This window comes from Diplotaxodon limnothrissa, linkage group LG23 (genome assembly GCF_057381915.1).
Source record: "Diplotaxodon limnothrissa isolate DT_005_m linkage group LG23, D_limnothrissa_male_GT1.1, whole genome shotgun sequence".
Classification (NCBI taxonomy): domain Eukaryota; kingdom Metazoa; phylum Chordata; class Actinopteri; order Cichliformes; family Cichlidae; genus Diplotaxodon; species Diplotaxodon limnothrissa.
This window is the reverse complement of record NC_140617.1, coordinates 40,878,342-40,893,164: the sequence shown is the minus strand read 5'-3', so window position 1 is coordinate 40,893,164 and position 14,823 is coordinate 40,878,342. Positions and strand designations below refer to the sequence as shown.

General features: G+C 45.3%; 1 protein-coding gene across 2 annotated transcripts in view; it reads right to left on the bottom strand.

Moving 5' to 3' along the window:
• nrp2a (neuropilin 2a) overlaps positions 1–12,153 on the bottom strand; it is a 58,977-nt gene extending 46,824 nt beyond the window's left edge. For both annotated transcript variants that reach the window (XM_085347135.1, XM_085347136.1), the window contains exons 1-2: positions 11,272–12,153; positions 2,132–2,309 (exon numbers count right to left, since the gene is read on the bottom strand). In XM_085347135.1, the coding sequence (XP_085203261.1) occupies positions 2,132–2,309; positions 11,272–11,347 (254 nt within the window). In that variant the 5' untranslated portion in view covers positions 11,348–12,153. The remainder of the gene's footprint in view (positions 1–2,131; positions 2,310–11,271) is intronic.
• Positions 12,154–14,823: the final 2,670 nt, after the last annotated feature.

Here is a 14,823-nt window from a genome sequence, read left to right as displayed (position 1 = left end):
TTGGCAATATTCCCTATTTCTTTCCAAACTGGGGGGTGGGGGTCACCAGAGGTGATGGATAGAGAGGGATGCTAACCGTGCAAACTTGCAAAACGTGCTTGCACAGTTACTCACTCATAAACGCCCACTCACACTCACACACTCATACATACAGGATGAAGGGAGACTGAGTGGGAGTGTGTGTTAGAGGGCACGCCGAGGCCTTGTCCCCTTCAGGCGTGTGTTAAAAAAAAAAGTTAAAAAAAAACCCATCCTAATAAGATTGTCTGTACCGAAGGGAAAAAAAAGAAGAAGTAGAAGAAGGGGGTATTTCAGTTTCTCTTCCTCCTCCCTCAGCCTCCTCCTGCCCTGCATGCCTTGGGCTGTGAGAAACTGCCTGACACACTGCTTATCAACAGCTGAGGCATCCCTCCCTCCCTCTCTACCAGTCCAGCAGGAAGTGCGGGCACGCCGCATTGCCGACACAGCGATGCTGGTGTCAAAGCGGAGAGGCGCTTTAGTGCAAAACACGACGGAAACCTGGAGTTTCAAAGGCAGCGACATCAAAATAACATTTCAAGTTCAATGCCGTTGCGGCGCTACCGTGCGAAAAGAACCCGTCAAATATTACAAAACATTTTCCAACCAAAGCGGCCATTCATGCGCTCATGAAAGCAACGTTTTTTTTTATTTTGGTTTGGTTTTTCTTCCCTTCTCCCAGCCAGACAAAGCACTTTGTAGACGAACAATGCAAAAAATAAATAAAATAAATGCAAAAAAACCCCATTATTAATTCTTCAATTTACCGAGTGGAGAAGAGAGAGAAAGTGCACTGATAAACTGACCAAATGGACTCATCGTTTGACCAAAATTGGTTGTATATAAAACTGAATTAAACAGTAGAGACTGGGAGCTTTTTCCACCCTCCCGCTACTGTCTTCCTCTGAGGTCATAGACAATAGAAGACCATATGATTTGGATTATTTATGTCTCTGAGAAAGGAAACTGACCAACTCGCTCATATCGAGATAAACAGCTGGGTCTCATTCCCTTCTATTACTTCTTAAAGCCTCCCCTATTTATTCTCTCTCGGCCCACCCTCCAATCTCTGACTTCAAAATACATCATGATTCATTTTCTTACATCCTATCTTATCATTCTGTCTTTACTGCCCAAAAGCAGACGCCGACTTCCAAATATTGCTTGGCATTTGATTATCAGATGGAGGGGGGATTAGAGCTTTATAGTCTGGGTAATGCTGGCTGATGCCTTCAAAAGTAAATTTCAAATTTTTACATCTGTCAAAAATCTTCCCGAGTAGTCTGCTGTTCTTCAGAAGGTTAAAAACCTCACCTTATATGGTTCTTAGCAGGATAAAACACAAATACATCCTGGCTGACAACGCTTGTTTTTTAAAGCTTAACCAGCGGAAATAACACAGGAACTTATTATTAAACTATCTGAATCATTCTTTCCATTTGGGTTTTATTGTTTTATTGCGACCTGTTTTTCCTCGTCTGTATTCAAGAGTGTGTGAAAGAAGCAGAAAACCTTGGGATGTGGAAATGAGCAGCATTTCCTGTCCTCTAAAACACAGAGGGTTGATATTGCAGCTGATGTGCCCTTGAGCAAGGAATTTAACCCCCATAACTGCCTGGGAGAAGGCGACTAGCATCCAGGACAAAATGAGTTTAATGGTTATGTGCTTCTACATGGAGCTTATGTGCTTTCCATTTTCTGAATAAATAATTATGTCAGAAAATATAAAAAGAAAACCACAGTCTACCTAATGGTCTGCTATTCACAGGAAGCCTGCAATCTGCAATTAAAATTTCCTTTGCGATTGACCTGTTGTGGTCAAAATGTGGATTACGTTTCAGCAGCCTGGAATTGGGCCAAACCACCCGGCACTGAATTATAACAGTATGTAAAAATCTGTGCGCCTCAACTGGAAATTACTTGTTTGAGATACGGATGCTTTCGCAGCATACTAATGAACGTGTCAACATGAATCATCATTCAGCCACAATAATAGCACACCATCTTACTGGTGAAGCCAATTTTCCCCTGACAGAAAAGAGTGGGTTTTATGGACTGCACCATTATGACCCGAATCCAGCTCCTTCCCCCCTCCCCGGCCTTCCCGTCTTACTTGCAGTCGAGCCTCTCGATCTCAAAGTGGGGGTTGAAGTTGAGGACGATGCGCTGCGAGGGCTCTGGCGCCGTGATGATCCAGTGGCAGTTCTGGTGTGGGGGGTACTCCAGAGGATAGCCAGGGGAGGTGATATAACCGGCCTCGCTGGCATCTAGCAAACCTCCGCACTCCGGCGCTGTGTAAGAGACAGAAAGGTGAGTTAGAAGGTGCTGGGAGGTACTGACTATAAAGCAGGCGAAGAGGAGCGGTTAAAAATGTTTTATGCATGTTTTTATTTTAAACATAATTTGATGCATTTCTACACAGCGTCATTTGCAGGGGCAGACTCATTTAAAGCACTGAAAAATAATAAATAAATAATAAAAAAGATTGAGGAAATGATGCGCTCCCCTAGTGCAGCATCTCAGTGGGCGCCCCTTCATTTACCTTGCTTCTCTATATGAAGATGTGATGAGCAACAAATGAACAGTAAAACAAAAGAAAGCAATTTAGGCTGTCAGTTAGGAGGAAATTGGAAAAACTTCTCCATTGTGGATTCTCAATGCAAGCAGCGCCACATGGGTAAGCTATTAAAACAATAAAAGATCATTACTGTTGCATTTGGTGAAAGCGCGCACACACACACACAGAGAAACACACCGAGCCTTTTTCACCCTCTTCCACACCCAGGCTCTTATCTCCCTACTCCCCCATAGGGAGCGTTCTCCAAGTGTAATTGTTGCTCCTGCAAGCCAATCTGCAAACATTAGGACACATTCCCTGATCCTATCACGCTCTCCCAGGAACAATAGCTTGCCAATAGCGTAGCTCTGCAGGCTTAGACAGGAAGTGACACGCAGACGGCCTGTCTAGCTAGGTTCTGGGGTTCACCCCTACTCTGTAATGAAAAGCTAACGCGCTAACAAAAGACCCCATTCTCTGATTTCGCCCCGTGAGCCACGGCGGCTCTCGCTCTCTCCGTTATCTCCCACAAACATGCTAAACACATAAACTCACATGCACATACAAAAGAAACATATATGAGTATTCTGCACACATCCACGCACAAAGCCCGGCAGCCTTGTGCATATTGGTTCTTTATTAATCTTACTCTGCAACAGATTTGAGATATTATCAATTTTAGAGAAAAAAAAAAAAAAACAGGGGCACCACGACAACAGCAGGAGCTAGCTTAGCTCAGATGGTCCCAACCTTTTTCATTTGATGTACCACCACAGCTCTAAGATTAATCCAAACTGCTTTCATCCACAATGGTTCTAATGTTTTATTTTATGATTACTGATCAATTTTACCTGTTAAATCTTTTAAAATTCTGTTTGGATAGCATAGTGCTAGCTAACAACTTTAGCTTTTCACCATACTTTTAGCTAACGTTTTTATCCATTGTTTTAACTTCCTATTGTAACACTTTGTACATACATTTTACTTTTATTTAACTTCATGTTTGCTTTTACTTCTAACGATAATCTTTCATATTTACTTATCTATTTTCTGTGTTGATTTTTACCGGTTACCCATTACTTTAAGAAGTTACTGCTCGGGTCGGTTCAATTCTTACTCTTTTTGGATTTTCTTATTAGTTGAGCTAATCTTTTCATGTGCCTGCTGGTTATGGAGAGAAGCACCAAAGACATAATCAAAGAGAGACGTTCAGATAGTGAAAAGAGACAAAGAATCCTAAATTGAAATCTATGGAAGAACCGCAGAAGTATATCTTCCAAGGGATAGAAAAAAAATAGACTAGGATAGACTCTTTAAAAATGTATTTTAGGGAAAAGTCATGACTTGTTAAGCGTTTCTTTAAGATTTGACTGATTCTTTCCATTCAGTTCTTTTTGTCCTGGTGAAAGTTAATTTAGATAATTCTTCTAGAAGGACCTGAAGTACACTCTGGGCTAACTGTATCCCTGTTTGGCAATCCCTTGTTTAGCTTATGTTTGCTGATCCTCCAGTGAGATCTTTAATAACCAACACGATTTTGAACGCAACAACAGACAAATCCTGTTTCACTACAGTAGCGGACGTTCATAGGAATACATATGAGGAAGGAAAGGAGCTGAGACAGGAACATGAATCATATGGCATTAACAATGTGTCACTAAACGTTGGCCTTAACCACTCAGCTACTGGAATGAATCCATTATTGACATAAATGGGTTGATATTTTTGCCTGTTTCTTTCAAATTTCTGTGAAAGCACCAATAAAGGAAACAGAAGGAAAGATAAGGGGGGAAAAAAACAGCACCAAAGGCTTGAAGTGTAATAGACCCTTCAAGTGTTGACATTTCCACCGCCTATTGTGCTTAAAAGGCACACTTAGATTCTCTGACATTTGATAGAGCTGCGATGGCTTCCTTACTTTGTTACTGGAGAGGAGCAACGCCCACGCTCACATCAGGCACACGCACACACACAGAGCTGCCGGTGATTTCATGGGAGCGCATGACTCCAGCCGCCCACATTGCGTACGCACAGATACAAACTACTGCACAAATATACACACACGCAATTTTAGCCATAAGTGCACACATGAATACATGCTTTAACGCACGCCCACGCGTTTAGGTGCACGTATAAATACACGGAAACACAGAGAGCCACTGCACAATGTTCAAAGGACCACCCACACACACACAAACTCACTTCCAAAAACACGCAGAGGGCCTGTCAATCACAGGAGGGAGGAAAAAAATCACTAACTGAAATTTTTCAAAAAGATAGCAGGGATAGGAAAGAATGACAAAGACAGACAGAAAGACCGAGACACACACACACACACACACACATAGACACACACATGCACAGACATCTCTTTATCTGCCGCGGCTGTGCAGACAGACAGTCATTGTTGGGAAGCCTATGGAGGGGACGGTGTGCAAGAGGCTATCAGCGCGCAGAGCCTCGGCAGATTAAGTCGTTTGGGGAGAATCCTGCAGCCTCAACACTTTTTTTCCTCTGAGCTGCCCATTCAGTGGCCTCCAAAGGAGGATGAAGAGGAGGGATGCAGGAGAAATGACAGAATGAGTGGGAAGAGAAGGGGGGATGAAAGGATTACAGTAGGAAAGGAAAATGGGAGATGTGACAGAGAGGATGAGGGTGAAGAAAGATGATGAAGAAGAGCAGAGGGTTGTGAGGAAGGGTGAAGGATTGATGGCGAGGCGATGGATAAAACACGGATTGAGAAAGAAGGGGAAAGATTGATCGGAGGGGGGGTGAAGGCGGCAGGCTGGGTTGATTCATGATGGGCGGTGGTGAGCACATAGGTGGGAAGAGCGAGGGAGAGGAGTGACAGGCGCGGGGAGAGGGAGGAGGCGACAAAAGGTGATGAGGAAGGGGAAAAAAATACAGGCAGCCGAGGAGGAGAGAGAAAAGATGGAGAAAGGAGCGGGTGCGTGTGTGCAGCGCAAAAGAGCCTGACGAGCCTCATTAAGACATGCCTGCTATCCGGTGCTGTCCTGCAGATCCCGACCCCCAGGGGGAAACCTCTGTCAGTCACCTCTCACACACACACACACACACATGCACTGGCAAACATGCGTGTGTGCAGTTTGGTGGGTGTTTGTTTGCGGCTGATGAGAAAAAAATTAAATAGAAGAAGGAAAGTGACAGATGCGTGTGTATTCTCTTCTAATTTTTTGAATAGCTCGCCATTATGAGGATGCTTATATGGTACAAATGTGTGTGTGTTTCACTTTAAAGCAGAATGTTTGGGTGTGAACAGAACTTGTGGTGCTGGATGAGTAACAGAGGGGAAGCACTCAGGAGCTGCCAGCGAGCTCCACGAATTACACTGTCTCTTCTACTAGAGCAGCCCATCTGTCTGCACACAAACACTCACACACAAAGTGCTGCATATGTCCCTACCATGCATGGACCAAGGCCCTATTACAATGAACAATGCCACTTTTATGCATGTGTGAGTCTTAAGAGTATGTTTGCAGAGCTGCGTTTTGAGTGGATGGAACTGAAATCCAAAAGATATAAAGCACAGCGCAGACTGTATCAATGAAATTAATTAATGACTTTTGTGTGAGTGTGAGCGCGCATTTCTTTTTTAGTCGCTCCTGAGACGTCTTCGCACCCAATGCGATTGCCTTTATCTTCATTATCTGAGAAAATGTGCATACGTCTGCATGTCTTAGCTCAGGTTTCTGCAGCATGTGTGAGTTCGGCTGCACGTCCCGCCGCTCTTATTTCTATTAGCTGCCTTATCGGGGAGGCACGGCGTCACGCTCTGGGATAAGCCGCGAGTGCGAGGAGAGGCGCTGATAAATCCCTCCATCATTCCTAGTGTCTCTCGTCCCGTCCCTTGCGCCTGCTCCCTCCCCGCTTCCCCACCTTAATTAAAAAGTGCTATCACCCAGAGTGAGGGAATACGAGGGGAGTGAGTGGGCAGCACTCATGCATTCAGACATTCAGAGAAGAGCATGGGGTTGTCTCTCTGACTGCTTTTAATCTCACCCATTCGACACTAGGCTGGGCCAAAGGAGGGAGGGAGATGAAGAGGTGGGGACCTGCTTTAAGACCTTTTAGGTCAAACCAGTGTGCGCCTCAGCAGCAGGGAGCGTGGCCCACCCAGTCATAGATGGTTGAGTTTAGTCAATATGCTGGTTTCAAATGTTTCTTGTTGCCGTATTCAAAATAAAAGCGTTAAGAGAGAGAGACTCATGCTTTCTCTCGCCAGGTACTCCGACTTCCCCCCTCAGTCAAAAGACACATGTTAGGCTAATCGGTGAGTCCAAATTGGCCATGGATGTGATGCAGGTAAAGTGTACAGGTGTATGCATGCAAGGAAACAGCAAGATTGTTAATAGACCAGAAATATAAAAATAATGAGACAAGAACTGTTGCACTTCTATCATCCAGCTGGTTCTTTATTTCTTATTCCACGTTCATATTAGTTTAATTAACCAATAACTTTATTTCAGAAAGACATTTGAGACTCATTTCACTTTTTTTATGCTCTGTTCTTGTCGTCGTTTCCTTTCAGATTGAGGAGTCTGTAGAAATAAACCTGAGGATTACAGTTTAACGCCTTTATTCATTCCCTGCATTCTGATTGGACGCCCATAACATTTTCTTGTTCCTGTCAGGGGGGGCTGTGTCTGTGCTTGTGAACATAAAACAAGCATAGAAATCTCTCCCCTCACTTACACAACGCTGCGTCAAATTTACATCTAAAATCAAATACGCTGTAGCTAAACGACGGCGTTCCGCTGAAAGCTGAGCCTGATTTCAGTGGTCACTAGCATGCATTGATGCTTAGGTGGATTTGAGCTTGTGAAACCTGACCAAAAGCAAATAACAGTCGGCTCCAAGAAACGCAACAGTTGCTGACAATGGCTTTTTTGTTAAACACTGTTAACTGTGTTTAAAGGGGGATTATTTCTTTTAAGAACTAACAAAAGCCACATCAAAAGCAGATAATATCCCCAAATCCTCTTTGCCTCCCTTTTCTTTCTCCTTCTCTACTCCTCCCTCCCTAACAGGATAAGTGCCCCACGTTAATCAGCTAAATGCACAGCGCTGGCCATTCCGATCAATGGATCAATGGATCAATCGAGTAAACAGATGGTCACTGGTGCCTTCAGCAGGAGGTGGGTGGAGGGGGGGGGGGGGGGGGGGGGTAATGGTGTGGGCCTAATCCTAAACGCTACCTGGCTACTGTATCACGTCTCCTTCTCCCCCCACCGGTGCACCCCCTCGGCTCTGCGCGCCAGTGTCAAACCTGCACCACCGAAGCACTTTTCACAAAAGATTTTCCCCGTCTAAGGTGGAGCGAGCCTACATCAGCAAGGGAAAGCTGTGAAGAATTGAGCTTTGCTGCAGGAGTCTTGGTGATTTGTTAGCACCCTCTACCCCCCACCTTGCAGAGTGTTACCTTGCAGTGGAACTGACTGCTTAAAAAAAAGGAAGAAAAAAAAAAAGTAACCTCTTTTTGGGTGAATTACACTTCTTACAAAAAAGGCAGTTTCTTCTCTTTAAATTTACACTCCTGAACTGCTTCCTTCTTTTCAGAACCCGCGGTTTGAATTGCAGTAGATTCTAAAACACCCTGCCTCTTGACAAAGCTGACCCCCTATGGCTCCCTACCTAAAAACCCAGTCCCCGAGCGCCCGCTAAGATCCCCCCCATGTGCAGCTAATGCGACAGACTGAAAAGACCCAGCTCTGTTTTATTTATGGGGGTCTTGTATTTAATTTCACCCTGAGTGTGGTGAGCTGTTCAAGGGCTTTGTGCGAGCCTGTGACTCTCATACCTGACTGGTATTGAACGGGCCGCTGGGTTTGTCTTTGGCTATGAATGCTAAGAGAGGTGACCTTGTTTTTTTCAGATTAAAGTACAGAGAAATGCAAAGGACTAAGTTCTTTTCACCCTGGAGCTGATATTATTAAATAATAGAAATCCAACTTCTAAAGAAGTCAATACCATGAATGGAGAGGATGCACAGCCGCCCGCTCAATAAACATGCAAATGAGCTGCTTAATGGCTTGAATATTAATGCTTGTGGTAAGGAGTAATTAATGCACATGTCAGCGAGTCAAACTATTGTGATTACAGGACAAGTGGAATGGAAGTGACTCTTCTTCGTGCAGAAATATTGCAGCAGAAAACTGCCTGAGGAAGAACCACACACAAAAAATGGTGCTTTGTAATGAGGGTGAAGGTGCCACCAGCAAAAAAAAAAAAACAAAAAACAAAAAAAAACAGAAGTCCACAGCATGACCTGTCCAAGCGCTGAACATCTTTAGTGGATCATTTACCCTGGCACCTCGTAGGATTTTTACACTTAAAAGAGTTTCCTGGCTGGGATGCCTCAGGCGTGCATCTGCTCGTTCCATAACATTACATTTTAGGGGAAACCTTTTGCTGCTGCAAATGTATCAAGTTGCCGAAGCACAGATGGACTCTGTCATCACAAAACAGCAACTCTTTAGAAAATGAAACACTTTAACGTGACTCTGTGTGCTTAACATTCACAAGAGGATCTCTGCGATAGTATTTTCACCCCTGTGGCTGGGGCGTTATCCCACTTTACGTGACGCTGTCCCTTCATGAACCCTGGATGCGATCTGACTCTTGACCCCTGCACACTTTGATGTCGTCCTTTTCCTCCACCATGCCGCTTGATGCAGAATCCACTCAGCTGATCTGGTTTCTGAGCGTTCCTCCTCTTTGTTGCCTTCGTGCTATGGCTCGGTCACTCTTCTGTGCTTTCTTAAACTCTGGAGTCACCGTCTTTCTCCCACTCCCCCTGTCTCTCTGTTTATGCTGCTCTCGCTTTCTCCCTGTTCTGTCTCTGTTCTGTTATCTGTCAGTCTCTCTTTCCTCTGGCATCTGTGTGTAATGTGGCTCTTGAGGGGAGTACAGAGGCAGGGAGATGTGGTGCAGTGTCTTGGCAGGGGAGAGAGAGAGAATAGGGGGGGATCCAGCTTCTTGCCTGCCTGATGACTGCCAAGAGGCCCACATCTGTCTCTGATCAACGGGTACATGCGCAGCCAGTGAAAAACACACACACATTCAGAGGGATGTCTGAGATAGCTGTCCTATTTAAAACAAGTAGCTTTAAAAAAAAAAAAAGAAGAAGATGGGTGCAAATGAAGTGAAGAGAGAGCTTGGCTTTGTTTTGAGGCACGCCAGCGGGTGGTATTGTAAAGGCTGAGCAGTCATGATGAGCTCACGGACAGCTCCCCAGCCCGCCTACTCCCAGTAGACTACTTATGCAGATCGCATAAAATGTACATCTTACTACAGCGCATGATGATTAAGAAGTAAAAAGCCAGCACTGAGAATCACAGACACGCGAAAGAAAGACATAAAGCAGTTTTGGGTTGCGAAATGCCACCTGATCACCACAGCGGCGAAGAAAAGCGCACATAAATATGAAAAAGTGTGCCACCGTAAATGCGTCAACAATCCGAGACAGGAACGAGTGAGCCGAGCGTGAGGCCATGTGTCATCCCACCAGTGGCGTCACTTCTCTGTATGGTAAGACAAGCCTTGCTCACCACCAACAACAACCACCGGCAGCAGCTTCAAATCTGTCACAATTTCTGTCCGCGTAAAGAAACGGCACGCGTGAATTTGTAATCCACTCATTTATTTGCCGGCGATCGAACGCATCGCGATCACCCTGATTTATTCCCCCCCCCCCTTTTTTTTTTTTTGAAGAATACAAAGGACTCATGTGGTTAAGGTATACCACAGTGCCGTTTCTGTTTGAACAGTAAACTACTTAAGTATCTTAAAACAAGGCTCTAAATCCATACCAACTGGCTCCTATTATGCTGCTCCTTATCTTCCTAGTTGCGGTTTTTTCTTTTCTTTTAGACGGCTAAGAGCGCAGAGGTGGCGGTGTGCCACTACGCCGCCTGGAGCTCTCAGCCTTGGCTTCACCCTGCCCAGACAACCCGGAGGAGCACGAGGAGATACTGAAGGAGAGACTCGTGGTGGCTGATGAAGATAGAGATCCTATTAGTCAACACAACTGAAGCTCGTACGCTTTTACGCACGGGCTCTGTGAGACGCAGGCTCTTCACCCAGCTTTAGCCGTTTTCATCACGATGTGCGCAAAAGCATTTTAATCAGGCGTGGGGTTAGTTTATACCCAGAGATGATTAATCAAAGGAAAACAACTGATGAGAACGGGTTGGATAAACATCGTGTTTAAATTTAACATTCACGCTTCACGGCAAACTATTCTAAGCGTAACAATTTCCACTTTCCGTTTTTCTAAATATTTAATGAACGCATCCATGTCTTTCAGTTTTTAATGTTTAGTATGATTTTGATGAAACAAGTGCATAAGATCTAAACATTTAAAAACAAAACAAATAAAGAGCCTTTCCTCCGCAGGCTGCTGTATTTGCCATATTTAGCAGGAATAAAACATCAACAGCTTTATCATGGGAGCGTTTGTGTGTTGAAATAATTTGAAACATATGACTTGGAGACCTGGAAATGAATTTGAAGGATAAAAGCAATTACAATGACCAAGAGAAGATGATACTTAAATGTGGTGCTTATAGTAAAAACACGTTCCCGTGATTTAGAGCAACGTTTAGTGTCAATTAGGCTGTTTTGGCTGACTCAGATCACGAGTGCGTCAAAATCAAGAAGTAACCAAAAAAACTCACCGTTTTGTCCTCTGACTCTTAACGACACATGGCACACTGCCATTAAGAATCCAACCAACGAGAACACAAAATCCATGTTGAATCACACACAAAACCAAAAACCAAAAAAAACTTGTAGATAGTTTCAAGTATCTAATGTTTCCACCTCGCAGGATTGAAATGCTTCCGTTCCTCCAAAAAAAAAAGAAAAATCCACAGCCGTTTGGGACCAGCAGTGAAAACTAAACCGCTGTAGTAAAAAGCCCACGGTGTTTATTAAACCATTGGTGGAGAAAAGTGTGTGCCAACTACTTGTCACTGAGAAAAATCTGAATATTTTGTAAGCGCTGTCCTTTTGACTCTGTCCATTTAGCGGAGCGATGCCACCAAACCGCATCCAAAAGAAGAAGAAGAAACCCACAGTGAATCAACAAACTCCTTGATCAGTGCTGCGTGCGCTCCGCAGCTGGGAGGCTTCAGGGGATATCTGCGCCTCGCAGAGTCCGGACAGGACAGCAGGCTCCGGGGTGCGCCAACTTCTGACCGATGAGGGGGACTCTCCCTGTCCCGGTATCTCCCTATAACTCTGCGTCCTCCCGCTCGCGGATTTTACGCACACGAGGGTTTGGCTGGTTCTCCGGTAGGAGCGTTATAAGAAACCCGAAGAAAAAAAAAGTCCAACGGTAACAGCTCTCAAAGCCACGTAAACCCCAGTCCGAAGCTGCTTCCCAGCGAGGCACAAAAGTAATGAAATAAATGAAAAGAAGCGCGCTCTGGATCCTCAGAAACAACGAACATGCCGTGCCTCCTCCTGCAGCACCTCTCCTCTCTGCTGTCTTCGCTCCTCTCTCTGGTAACGGCTCCGTGAAGCCTGCGCTCTGCCCCGACAGCAGCGTGGGTCCAGCCTGTGAGGTGTGTGCACTGTGTGTGTGAGTGATCGCGCTTTTGAGCTGAGCAGCTATCGCGTTACAGTCACGGCGCCTCGGCTCCGCCCCCTCCCGTCGATCGCCGGTTATAGGATGTGTGTGTGGGGGGGGGGCACGCTCTCCCTCACTCGCTCACTCACACACACATAAACAGATGCATCCTATTTCAAAAGACACCACAGATATTAACTCTTCCACAGATGAGACCGAGATTAAAAAAAAAAAAAAAAAAAAAACATTCTCATGGTAAACCAGGGGATCACAGCTTCTCCTGGGGCTGTTTAAAAAATGGGCGGGGGTGCAGATGAAGATCAAAAATATATCACAGAGAGTGAGAAAGAAGGGAGTGTCTGATTAGTGAGGCGGGTGGCTGCACAGCCGACTTTTGCCACAAAATACACACACGCACAAGAACGACCGATACTATATGTCAAAGCCCTCGACTGAGTGGAGGGAGAACCCACCTCAGCCCTGCCCAATTTCAGCCCTGCAATCAACAGGGCTAAATACAGAGCGGGAGGCCGTGTAATGACACAGTACCGAGCCCAAAATAATCTGCTGAGAAAGGCCTCTCCAGCGTCCAGCCCATGTGCCCTGCCTATGGCTTGTATTACCGTGTAATGTAATGGACTGGTTGAGGCCTGGCTGTGTAATGAGGTACAGTATGTAGCCTTGCTGGCATCTTTCTTTGGAAATGTGCATTCCTAAAGGTCACAGCAAACTCTCTGAGGCAATGTAAGATACTGTACTGCTTCTCTGTAGGAGCTTTTACCTCTGAGTGTGCACTTTTATAACGTTAAGCATCGTCTTCTTTCTTTATTCTCCACACAACCTGAAAGTTGTGTGGAGAATAGTTGTGTCTTCTCTTGACATTTACTACAATGTCAAGAGAAGACTCCCCCCCCCCAATGCCCTTGACAGAAGGTTGTATGACAAGTCTGTGTGTCACTGTCTGTCTGTCGCCTCAGTCAACTGTCAATCCCCTGCCGCTACACACCCCCAGGTTTAGAAGACGCCATCGACTTGCGGTTTTCTTACTGCCTGTCAGTCATTTTAAAACCCACCTCTGGCCCTGAGGATACAATGGCTGTCAGATGTCACTGTGATTGGCTAATCTGAGCTTCGAGTTGGGGGGGGGTCTGTGCCCACATGAACTTTTGTTATTGCACATTTTGGTATCGATGGCAAGAAAATACAAAGCCAGTATTACTGATACCGATACCTTCATTTTTCATAGTGCATGCCTGACACATATTTTTTAATTTCCCCAAAATTAAAAAAAAAATTACACAGCACAATTCAGTGGGCTATATACAGAACTTAGAAAAAGAAGTATCAATCCAGCCGTGCTAATATCGATCTGATACCAAATGGATTGATCCGCCCACCTCTACTGCCGAACGCCTTCAGTGTATCGAGGACTTGATTATATGCGTGTTGTTTGCGTTATCTGAGGCAAAAGCACTGACTGAAGTCTTTAAAGAGCAGAAGTGATCTTTGCTTAACCTCCGCTATCACCCTTTCAGAGAGATAACAAGGAAGAGAGAGAAGACAGGCGCTTCCAAACCTTCAAGCAACACTGGGTCACTTTCTGCTCCGCCCCTCCCTTCCGTCCCCAGGGGTCATTTGATACTCCCCCTCCAACATTTGTCAACATCTCTCCTCCCACCATTGCCCTTGCCCGCCCCCCCCCCAAAATATCGGGTCAGCACATGGCTAATGGAAGCTGAACTGTGGGAGAAGTACAGTGGGAATGTTGTGGATGCAACGTGTTTGGATTTAACCCGCAAGGGAATACACGAGATACTGTGAAGTCTCAGATTCTTGGTTGCATATGCATTGGTACTCCTGGCAACAAGCTAATGCTGCACAGCACTTGCAAGCACACCTGTCAATCAAACTACGGTCTTGATGACTTGTGAGTTCCTGTGTAGGTGAAACATTACGTCATGGCTAAATCTTCTGTTTATATAGAAAAGGAGATGCAGTGGAGAAGAGCGAAGAAGACATTTATAAGAAGACACCGTTTAGGAAATGCTGAAAATGACTAAAGCGATACGCGCTGGAAGCCTGTTTAAAAAAAGCCACAGGTCACGTCTCTCAGTGAAAGAGGCCTTGCAACAAAACACTTAACCTGCCGCTGCAATATGGGAACCCCGTTTTTCTACAGAACCCCCTCCCAAGGTCTCACCATCTGTATTCCCTCTCTCGTCTCTCTGCCCCAAAATGCAGTCGACAAATGGCTGCCATACAGTCTGAGCCCTCACCCCAGCACACCTGCGCTGTGTTCACTCATGGGCGGTAGAGGGGAACACAACAGGGCCTTTCTCTCTCACATAATGTGTGTATGTGGGAGTGAGAGAGAAAGAGAGATACCAACCGCTGCCTCTCTTATCACAACCCGCCCCGGAGACTGACGGCATGACTGATAACTCTCCCTCATTTTTTTCTAACCCCCCCCCCCAAATACACTCACACACACACATCTCCATCACACACAAACACACACCTCTCTACCCCTTCTCTTTCTCTTGCAACACCTCTCCTACACTCTCTCGCTCCCATCAGTGTTTTTCGCCGTAGTCAGCTGGCTGTGGATTCAAGGAGGAAGCTTTGCGAAAGTCGGGCAGTCTTTGAGAGGCTGAGT